Genomic DNA, 24,085 nt, shown 5'->3' with positions numbered 1-24,085 from the left:
GGCGATTTAGGTTTCCCTTCAAAAGGGTCACCATCCCGAGGTCCTCGACAAACCTGCTCACGACCACCTTGTTCAACATCACGCCATACAGCAGACAACCAACCCCCCGCCGCCTCAACTACTGTTCCGAATCCCTCGAACAAAACGCGGTTGTGGATCCGAGAACCGTCTGTGTGACAATGTGGGACTAGTCGACGAGAACTACAATGATCCCCAACACAACTATTCCCCCCGCGGCGGAGCCCGCCGACGACCAGATCGCCGCGACCGCGAACCAGAAGAAGAACAGCAAGACCGGCAGAGACGGCAACGGCAACGGCAGCGGCCATGGCTCGGGTAGACTATTCGCCCAGGACGACGACGTTACCAGCGAGAAGCTGGTCGGCGAGATGACCGAGTTCGAGAAGCGCAAGATCATGGCTGGAAACGCCAAGTTCCACCGCCTCGGCTGGAAACGTCTCGTGGTCGTCCTGATCGTCCAGGCCGTCGCCCTGGGCTCGCTGTCCATCCCCGGCGCCTTCGCCACCCTCGGCATGGTCGCCGGCATCATCTGCTCCATCGGCATCGGCCTCATCGCCATCTACACGTCCTACATCGTCGGCAAGGTCAAGGTCAAGTTCCCGCACGTGGAACACTACCCCGCCGCGGGAGGGCTCATGTTTGGCCGCATCGGGTCCGAGGTCGTCGGTGTCATGCTGGTGCTGATGTTGGTGCTTCTCACCGCCTCGCACTGCCTGACGGGCACCATTGCCTTCCAGGTCATCACGGAGAGCCACATCTGCAGCGTCGTCTGGGGCGTCGTTTCCGCCGTGATCCTCATCCTGCTGGCGATCCCGCCCAGTTTTGCCGAGATGGCCATCCTGGGCTACATCGATTTTGCCTCCATCATCCTCGCCATTGGAATCACCATGATTGCGACGGGGGTCACCAACTCCGCGAGCGAGACCCCGGCTCAATGGTCAGCGTGGCCGAAGGAGGACATCAGTTTCTCCAGCGCCTTTCTGGCCATTTGCAACATCTTCTTTGCCTACAGCTTCTCGATATCGCAGTTCTCCTTCATGGACGAGATGCACACGCCGACCGACTACATGAAGTCCATCTGGTCCCTGGGAATACTCGAAATCATCATCTACACGCTCACTGGGGCGCTCATCTACTCCTTTGTCGGCCCGGACGTGCAGTCGCCGGCCATCTTATCCACTTCGTCAACCGTTGCCAAGGTGGCGTTTGGCGTCGCGCTCCCTGTCATCTTCATCAGCGGTTCAATCTGCACGACGGTTGCGGCACGATATATCCACGGAAGGGTGTACAAGGACAGCATCACACGCTACATCAACACCAAGGAGGGCTGGATAACATGGCTGGCCTTGATCACCGTGTTTACCTGGATCGGGTTTGTCGTCGCGGAAGCCATTCCCTTTTTCAGCGAGTTAATCGGCATGGTCTCGAGTCTGCTCAATTCCGGCTTCACGCTGTATATCCCAGCCATGATGTGGTTCATTCTCATCAAGGAGGGCAAGTGGTACAGCAAGAAGAACATCTTCTGGAGTATCTTGAACGGCTTGATTTTCATCATGGGACTGATTGTCTTGGTTGGTGGCACGTACTCATGCATCAAGAGCATTGTAAGTTGCATCATCTCGTTTTGAGGGAATCCGCACGTAACTAACATTCTCCAGATTGACCAGTACAGTGCCGGGACAATCAAGAACGCATTCTCATGTGCTCTGCTGATCTAATAGACCATCAGCTGTTTGTAATTCTTTTGGGCCGAGTCAAGGCGGAGCGTCGACGACTTGTGGCACAGTCCTTTCTTGTGGCGGTATTCTGAGATTTGACTGAAGGAATAAGCTGCGATTGTGTCAGTGGAATGTGTGCCACTGCTGCGTTGCAAATAACACAGCCACGCCATAGAACGACTCAGACAGACAGCTAAAAGATGGCGGCAGAGCAAGTAGACAAAAGACTACATATGTAAAACTATGGTGGTGTTTAATGGATGAACCTGAGTGGAGATTGACTTCATAGCTGCTGTACACTGGGCGGTAATCCATATGTCGACAGTTAAGTCTATGGAGCTCAATTTTGACGCGTGAAATGTTCTACTGAGACAGCAGTTTTCGAACAGCAATCCGGTCAACTACATCCCGCAAATTTACGCGTTTAACCATGTAAGATTTGTTCGGCTTCTGCTGTCCTGAATCGAGGTTGGTTGCATCCAGTTATAGCCATCTAGCCCCAGACTCAAATATCCCACCGTTTACCCCCAGTTGGTGGTGGGTGGACTTGTACCCAAGTTCTCCAAACCTATGCATGCTAGGGTCGTTGCTATTACCAAACTCGACTCACTTACACTGCAAGATCCTCCCAGTAGGATTACCTGCCTTGTCTTCTTTTGAGTCTTTTGAGGCCAATCTGAGATGGATAAGAAGACGACCTGTAAGCCCATGGATCCGAACGATTTGCAAAGAAATCACCAAAACAGGACGAATGAGGTCGATCGCACATGATAAAAGTCCATGGCACGGTGGCATCGCCAAGGCCTCTTGGGGCGGTCTGACGACTAGCATGTCGAAGCTTCATGAGACTGTGTACGAGTGTTCATTTCGGGGCGCAGCCAGCTGACTTTCATCGGTATCAAGCCCTTTGTTAGTCCCGGACACAACCCACGCGACAGCATTGTGGTGTCAGCAAAGGAGAGGGGAGGAGTGTCTTACCTCGAAACATATCTCGACAACCTTCCATGCCTTTGTCCCAACCCTCTTTTCTCCCTCTACATTTCGGGATTCTCCCTTATCTCGTTACCGTCCTGCTGGATCAACGTTTCGGTGACTAGGCCAGGCCCCTTGGAGCGATCATAGTCTGTCCCGGTTGCGCCCAACAGGGCCAGAACGCCCTCTTTCCGCCCCTTCAATCTGTTGGCACCAATCAGCCGCATAAGAAATTCGCAGACTCTGTGGATGACCAGCGAGCTGGGCTGGACGCTAAGTCAATAGCTCAAGCCAGGTCGTAGCTTGAACGCCACTAGCCCAAACAGGCAGAATCCGAAGGGTTTCGCTGCGGCTGAAGACAAAAGCAACACCACCAGCACTCTCTGCTTGCGATGGGAGAGCTCCGGTTTAAATGGGACGGCCGAGACGTCGCAGTCGGGGCATCGTCGTCGTCGTCGAGGTCTGCGTCCCGTAACCGTGGTAAATCCGAACCTCTTCTCTGCAAAAGCTCCACCTTCACCGAGGTGGCCAGCAAACACCATGACGCGTCCGGTATTGTTCACGACGGCCCTGGGCCTGCTGCTCCTGCTGCAGCTGCTGGGCTTCGCGACAGCGGCGTCCAAGCCGAAGCCGAAGTTCTGCACCAAGGACAAGGCCGTCGCCAAGTGCGTCTCGGCCGTCAACAAGCACGTCAAGACGACCATCGTGTCCAAGTACTGCTCCTCCGTCCTGCAGTGCCCGCCCGATAGCACGACGACGCTCAAAGGCACGGTCACAACGACGAGGACCAAGACGAAGAACGGCGGCGCCGTTCCATGGACTGAGATCGTAAGTTGCTAGCAAAACATTAGGCGAGTTGTTATCACACGCTCGCACAGAGTGACATAAATGACTGACGGGAGAAAACGCTGGGGCTTAGACCGTAGTTTCGACGACTACGTGGACGTTCGACTACACCGTGAGTAGCTGGCTCTAAATGCACCTGGGCCAAGGGTACTGACGGGCTGGGGGCACCAGGAAACCACCTACACGCCCGTCGCGACATCAACCGAGAGGCCGACGTGGACCGTAGAGTACGCAGTCCTGGCCTTCCATCGAGCCAGTCCTTGCTGACGAGCCCCGTAGGAAATTCGAAGTGACCACACTGGCACTCAACAAGAGGGAACCCAAAAAGCACCATGATCCCAACCCGAAGATCAAAATGTTCCCTCTCAGGGTCAGGGCGTCGTGCGACGAGGCGGTCCAGGAAAAGGCGTGCGCGTGTCTCCACACCTGCCCCCCCGTCGTCACGAAAGACGAACGGAAGACCGTCAAAACGGTGGAGAAGGAGTTTTACTATACTGTAAGGGATAGATGCCGCGGCGTGTTGTGGGAGGACTGGATAACGAAGGCTGACCGCATCATCCAGTACTCGACGGTATACGAACCATATACAGAGACAGAGTATGCGCCGATCTACCACACAGATGTCATATCTTATACTGAGACCGAAGTGGTACGTATCCTATCAAACAAAACGTGCGGATAGATAGACCGCATGCGCGGGCTTTGTGTGCATAAAACGGAACTAACCGGCGATGTAGGCCGAGATCCTCGCGACGAACACAAGGACGGCGACATGCACGCCTTCGGTGTCGAACCCCTCGTTCTACCTGTCGGCCACCATGACCTCGTACCCGTCCAACCTCCCGACACCGCTCCCGTACTACCAGAAGTACATGCGCATCGTGCCGAACTTTGAGTTTTTCAGAGAGGCGGGCGCGCTCTTCTGGCCGCGGTACGTCGCGCCCAAGGCCGAAGCCGGCAGCTTCAGCCTCGACAGCCAGGGCCGCCTCATGTCGGAGACGTCGTACGGCGTGCACTACTTGTCGACGGACCCCTATGGCGACTTCCAGCTCGTAGAGTTCCTGCCAGAGCCCTTCGTCGACCTGCGCAAGTGGTACTACATCTACTGCAACATGATCCCGCCGTCCGGGCAGTTCGCTGGGGGCTACAAGGAGCTCAACTGTAGCGGCGCCTTCTTCCAAGTCGACACGTTCCAGTACTGCCCCCTATACGACGAATACTTCGACACCGGCTCAGTGATCGGGTCCGAGATGTCCGACACGTCGCCGGACTGCTTCCCGATGACGTTCTTGGTCGTGCCGATGTGTACCTGAGAGATTGCTGAGACCTCTTGGCACGTTACTGGACGAATGGCACATAGTTGTCCGTAGGACTTTTGTAGATACCACACCAATCTAGTTTACTGTACTGTCAGTTCCTGACGCGAAACCGTTACTTCAAAGTGACAACCGTCGCAATTGCGGTTTACCTTCCGAAATGCTTAGCTCCACGTCAGATACGATGTGGCCTGTCCATACTTGGAACACGAAGCACAAATGTGACTGTTGTTCTCAGGCGCCTCCGGGTTTCATAACATCGTCTGGCAAGTCGTCGGCGTAAGCTTCAGACGAGTCGCAAACCGCTCAACATGACAGCATTGTTCTTTGGGTACGAGAAACCCTCTATGCGTTTGTGGGCTCAGAAGCAGGAGTCCCTCATGACCTCATCATGTCACAGCAACGCTTCAGCCTCTGGCTCGCTTCCCTCATGATCTCCGAATGGGACTGCTGCAGGCTGGTCCCCAGCAGATCCAGCAACTCTGGCAGTCTGTCGTTGAGGTCCCGGGCCGCCTCATCCGTGAGCTCATCCAAGGCCGCGAAATGCGCCAGGTAACGCGCGATCTCGCTGTACCTCCCCGGTGGCGCGTTCTTGCTCGGCATACCAAGCGCCTGGACAAAGGACCAGATCGTCAGGGCCGCGTAGAACATGACCCACGGCCGGTGAGGGTCCGGCTCGGTGCGGCAGGAGTAGAAGACCGAGACGGGCTCGGGAAGGGAGTCGAAGCTGCTCGTCCGCCGTTTGGGTCCTCGCTGGTCAACCAGCACGTGGTAGAGGAGTTTGAAGGCGTGGAGGACGGCGTGGCGGGTCGAAGGAGCGTTCGACCAGGTTCTCATTCGCGAGACTGCGTTGGCATAATCACGGGTGGAGACCTTGCGCCCGACCAGATACTTTGCCCCGGCGTATACCTGACAGTCGACGATGTCCACGCGGAGACTTATGTGTGCGAGATGATAAAGCACGGCGGCCGAGTGGATCGGGCCGTTCGAGGTGGACGGCTGGCCGGGGACCTCGGGTGTGTCGTTTGCACCAACCGCGTTGTCGAAGCTTTCTTTCCATTCATCAAAAGCCCTTAGAAGAATCTTCTTCCACCCGTCTCGTGACTCGGCGCTAGGAGTCCGCAGGTCAAGCCATTTGGTGTGAGACTCCCGATGGGACAGGTGCCAGCCAACGCTGAGCAATCCAGACATGATGATCATGCGCCCAAACGTGTGCGTCTTGACTTCCTGGCCGTGCAGGGCGCTCTTGAGTCCGTCAAGGAACGAGACTTGTTTGATGCCGTACATCCGGTAGTTGCTGTCGAGCTGGCGGAACACATCGGGCGTCGCGGCGGTCCAGAGCCCGTCGTCGCATGGCAGCGGAAGCCGGATCTCGTGAGGTGCCATGTCGGCAGAATGCCCGAACGTGAGCGCGTGGATGATATCCATCATGAAGGCAGCAAAAACGACGCGGTGCATCGATTCGCTTTCGGCCCATCGGATCCACCATGTCCTGGAGTCCGACGAGGAGCCATCGTTCACTGTCGGGGCTGCCTCTTCCGGCGGCGATTCGCTTCCTGCTCTACCGATCAGGGGGCTCCCTCTTCTCAGGAGGGTCAGAGTGGCGGAATGATAGATGTGCGCTCGTTCGTGCATGCGCCTGGAGGAGAACATCTTCTCGTAAAACTCAAGCAGCAACAGCGACTGGGCGACGTACAGGCCCACCGGCGGTGATGCTTCGTCGGCGGTGAGGATCTCCCAGCGGATGCTGGATATGACGACATCAGCGAACCCTCCATACTGTTCCAGGTTACCCGTCGAGTCTCTGCTACTCAAGGATGCGGCCCCGAGAGCAATCATCACCATGAGGAGCAAGATGGGGCAGCGATTGGACGAAAAGGTCGGCTGGTGGACTATCGGTAGTCTCGGCGAGATGTTCTTCCAGTACTCCTGCAAGCAGTCCCTCATCATGTCCAGGTTCAGGGCAGGCAGGTCTCCGCCGCTCTCTTGCACCAGGCTCACGATGCGCGGCTCATACTTGGGCTGTTTCTGCCGGAAAACCTGGAGCCAACGGAGGACCTCCTGCCGCCTGTGTTCGCTGATGAGTTCGTCGCTGACTTCGACCTGACGTGGCGGGGTAGGGTCCAGCTGCGAGCGGCTGGTGAGGGACTCGTAGTCATAGTGGATGTTGTTGTTAAAGGTTGATTCGAGACCGCCTTCCAGAAAAGGGATATTGGCGACCCCGTTGAACTCGCTGAAACTCGCTTGGGAATCAAACAACCACATGGCAAAGTTCTCCCTCGATAAGGCCTCGTCCGGCTGGAAGCTAACCGAGGTGTAAGACGGCATCAAAGGCGGTGCTTCGGGCAGGGAGACTTGTTCGCGGACGTAGAAGTTGGGCTTCGGACGCATCATGTCCGCGGCCATGTCGTCGATGGATGGCCACGTTGAGGGCTGGCCTAGCCTTGCGGCTTGCTGGGTCAGGGACGGGTTGGTTGCGGCTGTGGTCGGCGTCGGCGTCGCGTCGGAGCCGGGCGTGAGAAGAATCGCGGCGTCATGAGGCCCGCCTGACGAGGAGTGCTGAGGGTAAGTGGACCGCGAGAGGCCAGCTGATGTCGGCGACGAGACGGCGGCGGATGCGACAGAAGTGCTGAAGCTGGGGGCGCGATTCCTTGGGATATACGTGGACGAGTGCCGTTTTTGGTGTCTCGAAAGCAAGTCGGCGCGAACGAACTTCTGGTCGCAGCCCGGCACGTCGCAAACGAAGATCTCCTTCGGATCGTCTGCCGAAATCGGGTCAGTCGGCGTGGGCCACAGCACACACAGCCAGCGAGTGGTACGGTCTCACGGTTCAGTTGGTGTCTTTGTAGGTGCTCGGCCCTCGAATACAATTTATCACACCCGGGATGGTTGCAAACAAAGCGACGAGGTGCTCCTTTGCGGCTGGCGCGTTTGTAGTTGGGCCCAGCACCGCCATGCTGACCGGGAGATGGATGACTGGCCATCAAAGCCTGTTATGAGGGCATCGTCGACAGGCGTGTATGTGATTCGTAATGCAGATCTCCACGAGACCGCGCAGTCGATCAGCTAGCTTGAGCAGCTGTGGAACTCTGTGCCATAAGCGTGAATGAGATGCGCCAAGATGTAAGAAACGCCGTGAAGCCGTCGCGATGGATGGGGAGTGAGTGAGATTGGGGATGAGATGAGACGGAATTGGGGATTGGCAAAGGTGCGCCTCAGCCGCCCGGACCACCGCGGGGGGGACGAAGAAGAAGTAGAAGAAGAGGGCGCTCCTCCCCCCAAAACGCCCCTCTTCCCCATACATCCCTACACTCATGCATGCCAAAGGAAGTACTACGAGTGAGTACGTACCTCGAGTGTGGACCCCCACGCGCTCGTACACTCGCTATTCACTGTAAACACACTGGATGTGAGCACTGTATGGGTCTACAGCATGCCGTCTTCCGGGAATCATGTTTATCGGCCTCCCAGAACTTTCATCTCCCACAGACCAGGTGCCGTAGCCGATCCGTCGCACACAACATGCATCGCGTTGAGCCTGTCTGCTACTTCATGCCATGCATGTACTCATCCCAGGTTCTAATCAAACATGTCGGGCGGTCTATCACAGCGCTGGCACAGTCACCCACCAGTGTGACGCTCAGACAAGAGGCAATGCATCTAATATTGAGGAATAATTGCAGTACATCCAAGTTGAGTGTCCGCCTTTCTCGTGGACTTTTTAACCGTTCCGGATCCTGCTCGCAATTCTTTTCAACGCAGCGCTCCCTTTCTTGGTTCTCTTAAAGTCCGCGCGGTGTCCCGCGGCAGCCGGGCCGAGCACCTCCAGGAGTCGCACACTCGGCATCCCGAGCGGGCCTGTCGGCGTCCCGGGCCGGCGATCATACCGCCCGTTCCTCACCGCGATATTCTCGTTCGTGTACTCGCTCAGCTCCTCCGGGATACCCTCGTCCCGCGTCTGGTGTTCCAGAACCTTGACTAGGTCTACTAGCACTGCGCCCGCCGGCATCCTCACGCCGAACCCGTCCATCGCGCGCGTCGTCTCGCGCACGTCGTAGCTCACGATGCATACCGTCACGTACGCCGCGCCCAGCTCGTCAAACGTCTCCCGGGCCTTTTCCCGCGCGTCGAATGAGTACATCTCGAATACTTCGTGCGATCCCATCTTCGTGTGCCACGGCCTCGGCTGGGAGCTCTTGTTCTCTTTGGACCGTTCCAGGAAGCGAATTGTCGTCTGGTACAGTTGCCGGGACGGCTGTTGCTGCCGCTGTCGGGGCCTTCGGGATTGGCCCCACACGGGTTTCTCGGCCGGCGACATGACGTGTATTGCGACGGCTCGGGAGTTTCTCTCTCCTGCGTACTTGTAGGAGTCGGATGGCTCGCAGGCTATGATGACGACCTGATGACTTGCCCAGCACTCTGCGAGCTTGGCGTTCTCGTCGGCACAGTCTTTGTACCGGCGGAGCTCGGCCTCGGTGAGGGCCCGTGGCTCTTGATGCGCCATGAGTGAGTCTAATTCAGTCTTGACCCGGAAGGGTTTTCTGGTATGTTTGTAGGGCGAGGGAAACTAGGACTGTCAGGTGAGATCGAGATGAGACGCGGGGACAAGAAAAGTTAGAACTTGTAGTAGTTGTCCCGAGAAAACACAGCAGTCAATCGCATTTAATAGCACACCGACCGCTGAAGCCATGGGTGTGTTTTGGGGGCTCTCGAAGTGTCGAGTCACACCGAGACCCCGTTTGGCAAGATCCTAGCGCGGCGATGCCTCCGCCTTCGTCAAACACAACCATGGAAACGCCCAACATTCATGCAAAATATCTGTTTCTCCCATCAACGTGATCGTCGTCCTCTTGCCGGCTGACACACGCCCTGGTGGCCCTACAGGGCGAAGCGAATCCGCATGGATGCACCACCAGTCTCCTGACTCGGGAACCTATCACAGCGCTGCGACGTCTGCCTCCAGTGATATGAGGTAGCCAGGTCTCATGGCGAAACATGCTCGAGGATACATTCTCGCATCAACAGGATATGTTGCGTAGTGTGCGTCTCTCATCGGTAAACACTTCAAACCCTGCAAAACTGCTTGGAACCGTGCAACCCAAATTTGATGTAGTTAGCCGGGGGCCGCTCTCGTTCGTGAAAAGTTGCTCGACAAAGCGTACCAAGTCACTTATGTTTACCCATGACACCCTCTCGAGGTAATGTGCTTGGAGATTACCCAGACACCAGTAGAATCCAACTGCCAGAAGTGTTGCTTCACCTGTCAAGACCCGGAGGTCCCGACCTGCTCTGCTTTCTCTCTTTCACCTGGACCCCCCCCCCCCGTGTCTCAATTCGACATTACGACACTGAAGAAGGGGATCAGTTTGCGATGAAGAAGAGGAGGACGCAAGACTCATGAAAGGACAACAGGCTTGCTTACACACGACCCAATTGCCTGTACTCATTTTTCTCTTACTTCTCTCGCCCCTGATCTGCTCGTCATTTGGGTCACTCAAACCACAAAAAACAGTCGTCGTTCACTCATTTGATTTTAACTCATTAAAATAAAAAAAAGGCCCCCGTCTATGAAGCCTTGCTACCCTCGCCGGCCTCCTCCTTCGTCTTCTCACCCGCCTCCTCGCCGTCGTCCTCGATCTCGACACCCGCCGCGGCGCCGCTGAGGCCGTCCTCCCGGTTGCCGCCCTCCATCGTCTCCGACTGCGCGAGGAACCAGTCCGCCACCTCCCGCTTGCCGTTGAAGAGGGCCGAGTCGAGCGGGATCTGGTCCTTGTCGTTGGCCGCAGCCGGCGACGCACCGTGCGCCATGAGCACCTTGACGACCTCGAGGTGACCGCCCAGGCACGCCCAGTGCAGGCCCGTGTTGCCGAACTCGTTGGCCGCGTCAACGTAGGCCTTCTTCTCGTCAGCGGGGCGCGCGTCCAGGGCCGCGATCAGGGCCTTGACAATATCTGCCGGGGAAAGTTAGCCGATAACAAAAAACAAAAACAGGCAGAAATCGAGAGGTAACTGCGAGGGTTGGGCGTACCGATGTGGCCGTTGCCCGCGGCCATGTGCAGGCAGGTCGACTTGCCCTCATCCTTGGCGGCGGTGATGACCTCGCCGACGGAGGCGTTCTCGCGCTCCGACAGGGTCTTGAGCGTTTCTTGAAGCTCGGCGAGCTCGCCGGCTCGTGACAGGTAAATCAGATCATCGATCTCCTCTTCTGAGAGTTTGGGAGCCATTTTTGCTGAGATTTTAATGAGCGCTGTCTGAGGGTCTGAATGAGTCTTGAGACTGAGGTAGAAATTTTCGAGTGATGTGTGTGGAGGTACAGTGCCTTCAGCCATTTGGCGCACCCCGCACAGTCCTCCGCTGTTCGTTCTGGTGTATGAAGGCCATGCGCCAGTCCAAGTCAAATGCTCTCTCCTCTAGATTGCGCCCCCGCAAACATTTGAGATCCCGTGGGAGCTTTTTCCTATGAGGTGAATAAACGCTCCTTCATGTGACTGTCGAGCCAACTCGATGTGTCGCCCGCGTCGTCCACAGCCTGAATTTCCGCCTTGGCGCCCAAAAACAACATAACTTGTAACTCCCGCCTGCAATCAATGTCGTAATCAGTGCCGTCCTCATCAATTCCACTGATTAACCTGGCTGCCGATTTTCTGTCTTTCCTAGTGATGGAGCTTGAGTGCTCGAACAAGTTGGGCCCAAGCGGTCTCTGGCTGCCATCAGAGCCCTCCTCTTGACGGGGCGCGAGGTCGCCGCTCTTGATACCGAGCCATGCCATGCTGGGGACGACTGTGTTTCTTTCATGCGCATGCCCTCGCGAACCATGGCTGTAACATCGCATGATGGCGATGCCGTCATAGTCGTAATCCACAAGGGCCAAGATTGGCAGCTCCGGTTTTACGTCGTGGATGAGGTGAAGAAACTGCTTCGTGACGAGGTCCGGATAGCCTTTACCCTGTTGTGGGTGTCAGCAGAAGCTCGACTGTAACAGACCCATCATCAGCCACGTTTACGTACCGTGATTAGAATGCCACTTCCACAAGTAGATGTGTCGTAGTATCTCCTCGCAGCCAGTGTGCGGAAGGTGGCCTTTGGAAATCAGTAAAAGCTGCCGACCAAGGGTAAATATAGGGGTCGTACGTCTTTCTCGATGACCAGTACCCATCGCACGGGACCAAAATCAATCTGAGAGATTTCTCTCGCTGGAGGTATGAGCAAACCCTAAGATAGTCAGCCAGCCTCGCCAGAACGGTGCAATCCTCGACGACCGTACTGTAGCACTTGAAGACGCGTCGAGCTCGGACGGCGTTCCCCGGATTGGGTCGAGGTCAGATTGAGGCTTGGTGCGGATCAAGATGGGACCTGCCACCAAGCCTTTACTCGTGGCAACCTGGTTCATAGTTAGAAACGGCTACCTACCGACAACGCAGGGGTGGCGTACGATGCCCAGGTCCTCGCGGCCAAGTCCTAGAGTGTAGGCCAGGTCATCAACGAGGTTGTCGACAATGCTCTGCTGCTTGAACAGATGCTCATCTTGATAGTAGATGCTCCTGCGTTTCCTTGCCTTTAGCAAAGCCCGGTGTAAGCAGGCAGGAGCGTGGCTGCTACAGACCTCTTGGTGATGGTTCTGCCCGCTGTCAGGGCGCCGAGAGACATCTGCAAGATGCGCATCAAGCGAGCTGGATGACGGACATGTCAGAAGATTCCACCTGCACCAGCAGTGTGCACTCACGCACTGAATTTGGTGGCTTCATGGACCGTTCGGCCAGGGAAACGAACCGCAGATCGGGGTAGCCGGGAGCTGACAGAGCTGCTGGCGGATTGACTGGCCGACGATGGGCGGCACCTGTAGGGGATAGACATCTCTTCGTTCCGATTCAGAGACTCCTGGACCGAAACGAGAATGTCTTCCAACTTGGTGATGGCGGCGCCTGTGGCATTCCTACCAAGGTCTGCATCAGGGATGGTCACGACGTTGCTTGATTGACTCGGGTTAGAGAACTGGTGGGACGTTAGTCGGCCCTGCTGGCGGCCGTTGAGCAATGTGGATATAGCACAGTCCATTCGCACAGGAGATCGGCAAGACCGGCATCAGTGTAGAGTGCCGGAAGCGAAGCAAAGAACCAGACACTATGGCTCGTACGCTGATGCGATGGCAGATGTCACGAGCAGCATCAGTAGAAAGGGCAGACTGGCGGAAGGATGCATGAACGGACGGGAAGATAGTCTCCACATCGGAAAGGCCTATAGACCAATGAAAAGCCCGGACTTTGGCATTATTTATTGGTTGAGGTCCACCACTGGGGACAATCGTGGTTGGCTGCCCCGGGTGGGATCCCATTGGTGGTAAAAGGTGGCTCGTGCTACCACAGCTTTGTAGCTTATCTTATCCATGCTTTCTTGGTTCCCACCACCCGAGCCCCTGAAGCCAAATGCGATGGCGTGTTATTGCAAAATTGGCATCTGTCAGAAGGTAGGTTTAACCCTGTATAAGAAATCAGAGGGTGGGAGGACGATTCGCAAACCGAGCCAACCGAGTAAAAACCCAGAACTCAGCCGAAGACAAAACAACGGGACGTCAAACACCGGTCGGTGGCTTGTCATCGTTGTTGAGTCTGCGCTGCTGCACTGTCACTTGCAGTTATGGTGATGGGCTACCATCCCATGCGGGCCTGCCTCACTGCAGCACCCAAACCATATCTGTACACTACTCTGTATCTCTCCACTGGATCCTGATGGGAGCAGGGGTGTTGGACGAGGATGTGGTGGGTTTCCCCCGATTACAGCACTGTAGCACATGCATATTTTCGTCATTTTTTTCTGGACACCGCCTCTGGGAGGTACGCAAGTCCGCAGGGAAGGCGCCGCGTCCTGCGATTTGACTGGGCCAAACGTTCAATAAATGCATGCATCCCACTGGCCTTCACATTTGTCCTCTCTCTTCCTCCTTCGGTTTCGATCTCGACTTGGGCTTCTTTCTTAATAAGCTCCGTCCAGCTCCCGCGCCTTTCTCTCGTTTTCTCTCCTCTCTGCCTTCCTCCCTCAAAGCCCAATCCACATTGGCCAATTCGGGAGCACAATGGTCGCCGAGAAACCATCTTCGCTCGCCTCGAGCAATGGAACCGGCGTCGAAGCCAAGTCGATCCAGGTCCAGTCTCGCAAGCGCGTCGCAGAAGCCATTGCTGAACAAGAATGGCCCAAGAAGCCCCGCATCGACGCCAAAACCGATCGCACGAGATGGCGCATGAAGGATGAGGACGGCCGACACACCTGGAAGTACCTGGGCGCCGACGATGAAGCTGCAAAGAACTGGCCCCAGACCTACGCCGACAAGTACTACCTGGGCCTTCCCCTGGTCAGTCCACTCCGAGATGCCTCGCTCGCACCAGCAAAGCTTTGCCTTGGTTCGCTGACTGACCTCGCTTCCCCGCGCAGGACCTCCCGATTCTCCCTGAACCCGCGAACCCTCTCGATGCGACGCTCAATGGCCTGGAGTTTATGGAGAAGCTCCAACTCCCCTTCGGCGACTGGGGGTGCGAGTACGGCGGACCCATGTTCCTCCTCCCGAGTGCCGTCATCGCTTGGTATGTCACCAAGACGCCCATCTCGTCGGCTTTTGCTACCGAGATCAAGAACTACCTCTTTGCACGAGCCCACCCTGAGCTGGGCGGCTGGGGTCTCCATACCGAAGGTCTCAGCACCGTCTTCGGCACCTCCCTGAACTATACGACCCTGCGACTCGTCGGTGTCGACGCCGACGAGCCCGTCATGGTCAAGGCCAGAGCGAGACTCCACGAGCTCGGGGGCGCCACCCAGGGGCCTCACTGGTCCAAGTGGTGGCTCGCCGTCTTGGGCGTCGTAGACTGGGACATTGTCAACCCGGTCCCCCCTGAGATTTGGCTGCTGCCCAAATGGGTGCCGATTCACCCTGAGCGATGGTGGGTTCACATCCGTCAGGTGTTCTTGCCCATGTCCTACGTCTACTCGAGGCGCTGGACATGCGAGGAGACGGACGTGATCCGGTCGCTCAAAAAGGAGATGTTTCCTGAGAACTGGGCTTCCATCAACTGGAAGGCCCACCGCAACAGCATCGCGCCGGGCGACAACTACCACCCCAAATCATGGCTCCTCAACACGGCCAACTGGTTCCTCGTGAACATTTGGAACCCTTACCTGCGAACAGAGTCTATCAAGGAGAAGGCCGAGGCGTGGACCAGCGAGTTGGTGGACATGGAGGATGCCAACACGGACTATCTGGGGTTGGCGCCCGTCAACGGCCCCATGAACCACATCGTCTGCTACATCCGTGACGGGCCCGGTGCCTATACCGTCCGCCGGCACGCCGACAGGATCATGGATTCGCTGTGGGTCAATGCCGAGGGCATGCTTGGCAACGGCACGAACGGTGTCCAATGCTGGGATACCGCCTTCATGATTCAGTCCGTCGTTGCGGCTGGCCTTGAGACGGACGACCGATGGCGCCCAATGCTCGAAAAGGCGCTCGGGTTTCTCGACAGGCAGCAGATCCGCGAGGATTGCAAGGACTCGGAGAAGTGCTATCGCCAGCAGCGCCGAGGCGGTTGGCCATTCAGCAACCGAGAGCAGGGCTACGCCGTGAGTGACTGCATCTCCGAGGCTCTGAAGGCCGTCATCCTGCTGCAGAAGACGCAGGGATACCCCCAACTCCTCGAGGATCAGCGCATCTTCGACTCCATCGACTCCATCCTGCTGTACCAGAACGAGACCGGAGGTGTGGGCTCCTACGAGAAACGACGCGGCGGCGAGTACATGGAAATGCTCAACGCTGCCGAGGTCTTTGGCCGCATCATGATCGAGTACGACTACCCAGAGTGCACGACTGCCTGCGTCACGGCCCTGTCTCTCTTCCAGAAGCACTGGCCCGACTACCGGCAGGACGACATCCGCATCTTCATCAAGCGTGCCGTGAACTGGATCCGATCCCACCAGAACATAGATGGCTCGTGGTATGGCAGCTGGGGTATCTGCTTCACGTATGCCGGCATGTTTGCGCTCGAGAGCTTGGCGAGTGTGGGAGACTTCTACGATACCAGCAAGGTCTCCAAGAGAGGGTGCGAATTCTTCATCTCCAAGCAGAGAGAAGATGGCGGCTGGTCCGAAAGCTACAAGGTGAACCTCCCCACAGACCCTACCAAGCAAGCATGAGATGTACTGACAGAAGGGCATAGGCATGCGAGACGATGGAGTACCACGAGCACCCCCGAGGATCTTTGGTGGTGCAAACCGCGTGGGCCCTCATCGGCCTCATGGAGGCAAATTACCCCTACAAGGAACCTCTCCGCAAGGGCATCCAGTTTCTCATGGATCGCCAGCAGGCCAATGGCGAGTGGCTGCAGGAGACCATGGAAGGCGTCTTCAACAAGAGCTGCACCATTGCGTACCCCAACTACAAATTCTCCTTTCCCATCAAGGCGCTCGGCATGTTTGCCCGCAAGTACCCCGACGAGAAAATCACCCCTGGCATCAGCGAGAAGGGAGACATATGAGGCCTAGATCCTCCTGTTTCGTGGATTTCAACTCTATCATCTAAACGTAAACATAATTAGTTAATGAGAAATGATCAAGTTACTGAGGCTCTTGCTCATCTTGCATGGTTTCCAAGATGACATAGTATTGTGTTGTGGCACTCCCTTTCTCCGATTCAGGGGCATTGCTGTAGGGAGCTGCAGTGGAACAAGCGTCTAGAGCAACACGCAAAATAGAATGTTTGGTCTGTACAGAGTACCTTTCACCTGTTTCTCGCTACCTACCAACCAAGGAAGTAGTTAGTGGTCCCCTTCTCTCCTCCCCAAGAGGTCCTAGACCAGTCAATCCCTAGGATGGCAGCTGAAGGCGGTGAAGGCAGTGAAGCTGTGAAGTGGCCAGTGCGGGGTGCATGGAAGTTGGTGGCGGCAGAAAGTGTACGAAGACCCCAAGGTACCTGGCTGGCTGGGGAGGTAGTTGCCCCACTACAGCTTCCAGAACAGTCTGACCCCTCCCTCTGCGGCAACGGTAGTGAACCTTCAACCTGCAGCTGCATCATCACCGTTTTGTTTTCTCTCCCATCTCTGTTTGCCTATTCACAAAATCAAACTCTACACCACCTTTGTGATAGCACTTTCCTCAGCTGCACCAGCATTGAGGCAGCACACATACCAGTAACCCATACCAAAGAAAACTCCACATCAAATCCCATTACCGAAGCATTCATTGTCACAACCCGCCCATCATGTCCGAATACGCAGCCGGCCAGGCAGGCATGGATGCTGTCGAAGCCAAGAACTGGCCCCTCGCCATCGAAAAGCTTTCCGTGGCCCTCAAGTCGACAAAGTCGCCCAAGTGGTTCATCGGCCGCTCCAAGGCCTACATCGCCACCAAGGACTACAAGCGCGCCCTCCGTGACGCCGAGCTCGCACAAGTCGCCGCCGCCGCCCGCGGTAACCGCGCCTTTATCACCGACGCCCAGTACCGTCGCGCCGTCGCCCATTTCCGCCTCGGCGAGCTCGCCAACGCCGACGCTTGCGCCACATGGGCCCAGCGTTTGACCGAGGGCAAGAGCATGTCGCTCCCGGAGTGGAAAGAGCCCAAGGTTGATGGCCGCGGCTTCGCGACGGCGACCAAAAGTCAACTGACGGACGAAATAACGGCTGTGCGGGCGACGGAGGATCCAGCCACGAGTAAGTTTGGTGCGCTGTGGAATTCGACGTGCGCTCTGCGCTTGCAGATTCTCGGCGCGTTAGAGAAGCTCGCCGAGGATGACGAGAAGCGGAAGGTTACGGTGAAGTATGACCCGGGACTCTCGCTGGACGCCCCCGAGGACGAAGCGGAGGAGGAAGAGATCACCAAGGAGGAGGTTAAGGCTGCTGCGGCCGCCGCAGCTAAGAAGCCTGAGGTTCAGAAGGATGTGCGCGTCGACTTCTTCCAGAGCAACGCTACCATGTCGGTGTCCGTCTTCGCCAAGAACATTCCCAAGGACGAGTTTAAGGTTGAGTATGACGCTCAAGAGGTAGTCTTCCCCCATTTACCCAATGTCTCTGCTACAGGGAATCATTGTTCTGACCGTCCCTACTCGCAGATCCGCATGACGCACATCCCCGGCCACGAGCCCTTGTACACCATACCCCTCTGGGGCCAAATCGACCCTGCGGGCTCCAAGCACACCGTCACCGCGAACAAGATCGAGTTTTCCCTCAAGAAGCTCGAGGCAGGAAAGTGGCCCACACTTCAGCGCTCTCAAGATGCCGCACCCGCTGCTCCCAAGGCCGCTGCCCCCGCCGCGACACCCGCTACTCCCTCGGCATCAACAACCCAGAAACCCGCCGCCGCCGGCAGCAGCAATGCGCCCGCCTACCCGACTTCCTCCAAGTCGGGCCCCAAGAACTGGGACAAGCTCGAGGGTATTGACGACGATGATGAAAAGGACATTAACGCTTTCTTCAAGACTCTCTACAAGGGCGCCACCCCCGAGCAGCAGCGCGCCATGATGAAGAGCTTCACCGAGAGCAACGGCACGGCCCTCAGCACCGACTGGGACGACGTCAAGGCCCGCAAGGTGGACACAATGCCCCCCGAGGGCGTCGAGGCCAAGAAGTGGGAGTCTTAGAATGGGTGAAGAGCGGCAGCTTCGATCTCGCCGCAGCGATTGATTACAAAGGTTTCTGGCATGACCCTGACGGTTATGGAGTTGGGTTAGAGGGATTCGGGCATCGGTTTCTACGCACAACACGAGTGAACTTGAACTTCTTGAGGACCTCGTGATTTCATCGGACATGGCTTGGCGTGGCGTCAGGTTTATTTCAAAAACGAAAAAGGAAAAGGGCTTGCTAGTTGGTAGTCAACCGTCATTAAAAATATTCTATTGCGACATGCAGCCACACCAGCAAACGGCATTTTGTCTGCGCCGGATGCGCTTATCACGGTAAATGTGCTGTGTCTGGCCGATATCGACTTCCAAACTCGGCTGGTTGTGGCATCCAGTCCTCCATCCCTCGTCAAAACATCAAGCATGTAAACATCATGGTCATCATTATGTATGTACCCACTGAGGCTGGCTGCCTTGAAATGATATGCACCTCCCCTCCCCCAATCCTGGTATGCGCATTCGCAGATCTCTTATGAGTAGCTTGTTCTCCCCCCTATTCCACGCGGGAAATGCCCCGCAGGATGCTCTTGAAGTCCTCGTCCGCCACGTAGGTCCCCTTGAGCCAGCGGCGGCCGCTGCCTGTGTCGAAGGCGCGGCGCCCGTGCAGCACGCGGCGGTTGTCGAAGATGACGCACTCGCCCGGCCGCAGCTTGTACTGGAACACGTTGTCCGGGGCCTCGAGGACGTCCTGGAACGCGCGCGCGGCCGCGAGCCACCCGCTCCACGCGGCCGCCTGCTCCGGGGTGTCGTTGAGCGGGAAAGGGGCCTGGAAGGGCGGCGACCACCAGACCTCGCGCAGGTGGTGGTGCTCCGAGTGGCTGATGACTGGCCGCGCTTGGCGGTAGAAGAAGCCGTTCCGGTTGTAGTGGTATGGGACCTTGGTATCGCAAAGTTGCCTGTAGTGGTCGGGGGCGTGGCGCAGGAGGTAGCTGCTGGCGTGGAAGGCGTCGCTGAAGATGGACTCGCCGCCGGAGCAAGAGTTCTCGAGGCAGTGCAGCAGCTGGATGCGGGGCGGGGACTCAAGGTAGAGCATGTCGGAGTGCAGGCCGAGGTAGGCCGATGTGTAGGCGACGTTCTCGGCGTCCGGCTTGGAGATGACGTCCCAGGTGCGACCATAGAAGGTCTCCTTGACGGCGCCGAAGCGGAGGGCGATGTCGGCAACGGCCGTCTCGGACTTCGGCACGTTGGTGAGGAAGAGCAGCCCGATGCGGGACAGCGAGAGGGCAGCGTCGCGGAAAGAGGGGCCGCCGGCGAGGAAGTCGGCGTAGTCGACCCGCAAGAGCTCAGGGGCGAGGTTCGCGCTCGTCCAGGCGAGTTTTGGGGTGTGGTCGGCGGCCCAGGTGTGGCGGGCGAAGAGGACGGGCTTCTCGAGCGTCATGGCGCGGATGGAGTCCGCCCCGGCGGCGGGGAAGACGGAGACGTGCTCGGCGGCTGCGGCGCGTGGGATGTCGTTCGCCCAGCGGACCTGGAGGGCGCCGTCCGCCGACTGCTGGACGTGGTCGAAGGCGACGTCGCTGGGGATCTCGGTGGTGGCGAAGGCTTTGTTACCGGAGGAGGGGCTGACGCAGAGCGGGCAGGGGCAGCGGTCTCGGAGCCAGGCGGCGTCGAGGACGGCGCGAGGACGGTTTGTGGTCGCGTCAGTGACGTGGAGCAGATGGGGGGTGTCTTTCGGGGACTCGTAGCGCAGTGGGTGCCGCAGAGCGTCGAGCGACTCTTCTACCCGCCGGGTCAGGTCATTTGACGAGCTGGAGAGGAGGTCCAGGGAGCGGTTAAGGTCATCAACGGATGGTGCTGTAGACCGGGGGACGGCGGCCTGTCGTACGACGACGTCCGGATCCTCACGAAGGGCTGCAGCCTCTTGGGGCTTGGGGGAGGTCGTGTGGACTGGCGCAAAGGGTGCGATGAGGGGTCGTCGGCCGGGAAGGCGTGAGGACAGAGACGGCCTCGCGGCAGACTTTAGCATCCCCGTCGAGCGCAGCGCCGGGCGAAACACCGTTGCGAGAGCCATGGTGGAAGACGAGGTTGAAGTTCACGTCCATAAATCGGGGTCAAAAGGGAGGTCTAGACCGTGGAAGTGGTCGAGAGAGGGCACTTCGAAGAGAGAGAAGAAGATACGCAGTTGTGGCAGCTGCTGGGAAGCTGCTCTGGGGCAAGATGAGAAAGGAGGAGAAGAAAGAAAGATGGGTCGTTCAACTCGGCGGCGCCTTCATCGTATCGCATGAGCCGTAGAAGGGGGAAGTTGTCGTAAGGAAAACAGTACGAGGGGGCAGTAGCCCGATTAAAGAGGGCGGCGACAAGGGTTTTAGTCCGACGCCATCATGTCCCGAGAGAGCTTCGTTCCACCCCCGTTGGCGGATTGGCGGCGGGACGGGAGCTCCCACAGAGTTCAGGGCGGCAGGAGGGGGATGAACCTCGGTCGGATGGCATTTTGTGGGGACCGCGGGGTGTAGTGCGTACAGACAGCACTGTGCACACTGTTCCAACTGTGCTATGCCGTCATCCACCACTGTCCATTGGAGTTTGTGCAAATTATGCAAAGTATGCAGTTGTCTTCAATGATCACTGATCACTGATCAGTCATCTCAAGTCTTCCATGTCAGCCAAGAGAGCTTCTTTCATGGTCTATTAATCTCACTCACTCTAATCAGACGTCGCAATGTTTCCAGCAAGAGAAACCCTACCCCCGCCTTCGCGTTTGCATCCACAGTATGGCATCTCTCGGATATGTGCACATGGCAGCAAGTAAAGCTCCACCTTGACACGAGCTTCGAACCTTTTCACATGTTACCCGGCGCTCGCGGCTCGTGACCTCCTCCGCTGCTCCCCCCTCCATAAGTGGCCCACCCTCCGGACGACGGGAATCGAATGCGGCGCGGCTTAGCCTCCTTCACATGGATACTGAGACCTTTGGGTCCGTCAACGGTCCGCGGGCGGCATTCGGTTCCCGCTGCTTTGTTTCCTCGTGCGCATCTCACCAGACTTGCATCCGGGCAGATCAGCCCTATTTTCTGTCTGCGGCTACGGCGGTCGGGTCCGAATTTCGAGCGACTAGAGACCAAGATGTTTCGATAGATGTCACGAGAGGTGATAGCCCCGCATGCCTGTCGCCGTTAATATTCAAATCCTGGCCGTGGCCAATCTGGTCAGAGGCGCAACCGACCATCATAACTGCCGATGGTCAATCTGACACAGACAAACTCTCTCACTAAGACCCGATCACATCCTCGCTTCAGTCGCACTGGATCAAGAACGTTTTCTGGGAATACTGTTATTGACAATTGGATATCGGAATACATCATCTACGAAGCGGCGGACGACAGATCTTTCCCCCTCCGCCTGTACCCCACCCCGAGCCCTTTAAACGGACGAGCTGTTGATGGCCTTCCAGATCTCGTCGCTCAGAGACTTGTTGGGCGTGAACCACTGCGCCAGCTTCTTCTCCTTCTCCAGCAGCAGGTCCGCCACCAGCCGCCCGAAGACGACGCTGCCCTCGTCGTTGAGGTGCGTGTTGTCGTCCTCCTTGAGGTTGTACGAGTGCGCCTTGGTCTCGCCGATGGCCTGCACGAACTTGCGGCTGTAGAGGTTGAGGTCGATGTACGTCGTCTTGCCAGCCGCCGCCGCGGCGATCGTGCGCTCGCGCTCGTTGGAGAGGTTGTTGGTCACGACGCCCGCCGAGCTGAAGCTGCGCCGCGTCAGCGGCGTCACCAGGATCGGTGTCGCCCCGAGCGCCTTGATCTCCTTGGCGAGGTTGACGAGGTTGGCCTGGTACTGGTCGAGCGAGATGTTCTTCTCCGGCTTCTGGTCGTTGTGGCCGAACTGCGGACACGCATTTCGCCGTATCAGCCTCATGCAGCGGTGGGCGAAAGGGGCGGCAGGACAGAGAGGTGGGGAAGGGAAAAAGACTTTGGACGAGAAAGCCGACTCACCTGGATCGTCACGTAGACGTCAAAGTTGGCCGTGTTGGACTTGACGGCGCTCTTGACCGTGTCCCAGTGGCCCTGGCTGACGTAGTCCACCGTCGTCCGTCCGTTGCGGCCGTAGTTGGTGCCGAACGCCGGCTTCTTGAGGAACCCGAGGAACCCGTTGCCCCAGCCGCCGCCGCCCGTGGCCTGCACCGCCGTGGTCGAGTCGCCGGCGAGGAAGAAGGCAGGCGGCTTCGCGGCCGCCTTCTCGGCGGGCTCCGCGGGCGCCGCGGCGACGAGTGTGGGCAGCAGGACGGCCGCCGCAGCCGAGAGCAGGGACTGAGGCTTCATCGCGTTCTCGCTTCGGGGATCGTTGTGCGTTTTGGTTCGACTTTGGATGGCGGGTGATGCTCGCCGGGAAGTGCTTGCTTGCCGGGGATACTGGTGGTAAAGACTGTGAAGCTGGTGAAGAGAGACCTCGTTGAACGGGACATCCTTTCCCATCAACGACGGCCACTCGCGGACAACCACCCCCTTTTATATCTAGCTAGCGAGCAGAATCCCGTCTTTCTGTGTGAAGCCAGCTGGGCAAGTTATCCCGTTGCATTCCCCCTTCCCCCCTGCCACCCCGCAATCTAATCCAACTTCCTGTTTTGTCGTGACCCCCCCTTGAATGGCAGGAAATACTCTACATGAACTCGCAGGCACGAAGCTTCAGATGAATTGCACCACAGATTCAGGCGGGCGAGTCGGGCCAGGCCAGTCCGTGGCCTCACCCCTGGCGCGTTCCGGGGTTGATGCTGGGATGGACGGATCCGGCATTCCCCCTCCCCCCTCCTCCCCACCCTCGACGGTGAGCTTGATTTCTTCCGTCAATGGGAAATGTCCAAAAAGTTTGACAGAGCGATGGAGTGCTCTGTACCCTACACCCTCCCCGGCCTCCACCAGCCCCAAACTAGGCCGAGATTCTCTTGCGGGGGGGCGTCAATAGACTGAAAGATTGTCGGACGGATTGTCCGAACTGTCTAGCTGGCTAGCTACATACCTAGCTCCGTGAGCTGGCCTGCTTGACTGACGTCTTACCATGCAGCTCTTTGCTCATATACGTTGGCGTGCATTCCCCTCCCGCCCCCGCCCCAGATGCACATCGGGCGAGCGGACGGCACTCGGTCCAGTCAGATCTCTCAGGAAGGATCTCACCCGAGATCGCGGGGGGGGGGATTGCGGGAAACACACAAGTACCGCTCGCAGCTTTATCCCACCCGCATCGATTGTAGGTAGGTAGGCACGCCTGCGGGGTCCACGCCCTTGCTCGGTCCCTGGAATAAGATTCGCCGTCCCAGTTCGTCAGATTAGGACACGAGGATGCATTGGCGTCCAGGGGGGCAGGCTTCGAAAGTGCGTGTGTGTGTGCGACCTCGGGACGGCGGCACGGAGCTCTCCGTCTGGACCAGCGGGCGGCACATTCGCCAGCTGAGATGAGCCCGAGACCCGAAAACTTAACTCATGGGAGTGAGAACATGAGGTGAAATGAGGTTCACAGCACGCACGCAAGTTGCCTGTGAGGATGGATTGCTTCATCATCATCTTACAATTATAGTGGGGGTATACTATTGCGGACTCGAACCTATCGCGAGCGAGCCCGAGATGCCGTCTTCA

At 57.6% G+C, this 24,085-nt stretch overlaps 10 protein-coding genes across 10 annotated transcripts; 4 read left to right on the top strand and 6 right to left on the bottom strand.

Annotated features, from left to right (window-relative positions):
- Window positions 1–206: 206 nt before the first annotated feature.
- CH63R_03896 (Amino acid transporter) lies at window positions 207–1,739 on the top strand (the record flags this gene model as incomplete). The annotated part of the gene is made up of 2 exons (XM_018298871.1): window positions 207–1,625; window positions 1,680–1,739. 2 exons carry the CDS (start codon window positions 207–209, stop codon window positions 1,737–1,739), a joined length of 1,479 nt encoding a protein of 492 aa, XP_018160117.1.
- Window positions 1,740–3,251: 1,512 nt separating this feature from the next.
- On the top strand, window positions 3,252–4,870 carry CH63R_03895 (uncharacterized protein; the record flags this gene model as incomplete). The annotated part of the gene is made up of 4 exons (XM_018298870.1): window positions 3,252–3,539; window positions 3,678–3,784; window positions 3,837–4,206; window positions 4,295–4,870. 4 exons carry the CDS (start codon window positions 3,252–3,254, stop codon window positions 4,868–4,870), a joined length of 1,341 nt encoding a protein of 446 aa, XP_018160116.1.
- A 381-nt stretch (window positions 4,871–5,251) lies between these two features.
- On the bottom strand, window positions 5,252–7,829 carry CH63R_03894 (Zinc c2h2 type domain containing protein; the record flags this gene model as incomplete). The annotated part of the gene is made up of 2 exons (XM_018298869.1): window positions 5,252–7,635; window positions 7,754–7,829. 2 exons carry the CDS (start codon window positions 7,827–7,829, stop codon window positions 5,252–5,254), a joined length of 2,460 nt encoding a protein of 819 aa, XP_018160115.1.
- A 765-nt stretch (window positions 7,830–8,594) lies between these two features.
- On the bottom strand, window positions 8,595–9,377 carry CH63R_03893 (uncharacterized protein; the record flags this gene model as incomplete). Its single annotated transcript, XM_018298868.1, has 1 exon — window positions 8,595–9,377. The coding sequence occupies one exon, from the start codon at window positions 9,375–9,377 to the stop codon at window positions 8,595–8,597; it is 783 nt and encodes a 260-aa protein (XP_018160114.1).
- Window positions 9,378–10,438: 1,061 nt separating this feature from the next.
- Window positions 10,439–11,202, bottom strand: CH63R_03892 (Ankyrin repeat containing protein yar1; the record flags this gene model as incomplete). Its single annotated transcript, XM_018298867.1, has 2 exons — window positions 10,439–10,824; window positions 10,902–11,202. 2 exons carry the CDS (start codon window positions 11,200–11,202, stop codon window positions 10,439–10,441), a joined length of 687 nt encoding a protein of 228 aa, XP_018160113.1.
- Window positions 11,203–11,330: 128 nt separating this feature from the next.
- Window positions 11,331–12,928, bottom strand: CH63R_03891 (Type IIB DNA topoisomerase; the record flags this gene model as incomplete). Its single annotated transcript, XM_018298866.1, has 6 exons — window positions 11,331–11,819; window positions 11,882–11,953; window positions 12,005–12,062; window positions 12,085–12,254; window positions 12,306–12,543; window positions 12,597–12,928. 6 exons carry the CDS (start codon window positions 12,926–12,928, stop codon window positions 11,331–11,333), a joined length of 1,359 nt encoding a protein of 452 aa, XP_018160112.1.
- Window positions 12,929–13,943: 1,015 nt separating this feature from the next.
- Window positions 13,944–16,389, top strand: CH63R_03890 (Terpene cyclase/mutase family member; the record flags this gene model as incomplete). The annotated part of the gene is made up of 3 exons (XM_018298865.1): window positions 13,944–14,219; window positions 14,300–16,012; window positions 16,072–16,389. 3 exons carry the CDS (start codon window positions 13,944–13,946, stop codon window positions 16,387–16,389), a joined length of 2,307 nt encoding a protein of 768 aa, XP_018160111.1.
- Window positions 16,390–17,111: 722 nt separating this feature from the next.
- On the top strand, window positions 17,112–18,485 carry CH63R_03889 (CS domain-containing protein; the record flags this gene model as incomplete). Its single annotated transcript, XM_018298864.1, has 1 exon — window positions 17,112–18,485. One exon carries the CDS (start codon window positions 17,112–17,114, stop codon window positions 18,483–18,485), a length of 1,374 nt encoding a protein of 457 aa, XP_018160110.1.
- Window positions 18,486–19,017: 532 nt separating this feature from the next.
- Window positions 19,018–20,532, bottom strand: CH63R_03888 (TfdA family Taurine catabolism dioxygenase TauD; the record flags this gene model as incomplete). Its single annotated transcript, XM_018298863.1, has 1 exon — window positions 19,018–20,532. The coding sequence occupies one exon, from the start codon at window positions 20,530–20,532 to the stop codon at window positions 19,018–19,020; it is 1,515 nt and encodes a 504-aa protein (XP_018160109.1).
- A 1,349-nt stretch (window positions 20,533–21,881) lies between these two features.
- Window positions 21,882–22,930, bottom strand: CH63R_03887 (GDSL-like Lipase/Acylhydrolase; the record flags this gene model as incomplete). The annotated part of the gene is made up of 2 exons (XM_018298862.1): window positions 21,882–22,340; window positions 22,451–22,930. 2 exons carry the CDS (start codon window positions 22,928–22,930, stop codon window positions 21,882–21,884), a joined length of 939 nt encoding a protein of 312 aa, XP_018160108.1.
- Between the last annotated feature and the right edge of the window lie 1,155 nt (window positions 22,931–24,085).

The sequence above is a fragment of the Colletotrichum higginsianum genome, chromosome 3 (genome assembly GCF_001672515.1).
Source record: "Colletotrichum higginsianum IMI 349063 chromosome 3, whole genome shotgun sequence".
Taxonomy (NCBI): domain Eukaryota; kingdom Fungi; phylum Ascomycota; class Sordariomycetes; order Glomerellales; family Glomerellaceae; genus Colletotrichum; species Colletotrichum higginsianum.
Note: the sequence above shows the minus strand (reverse complement) of the source record. Positions and strands in the feature narration are given on the sequence as shown.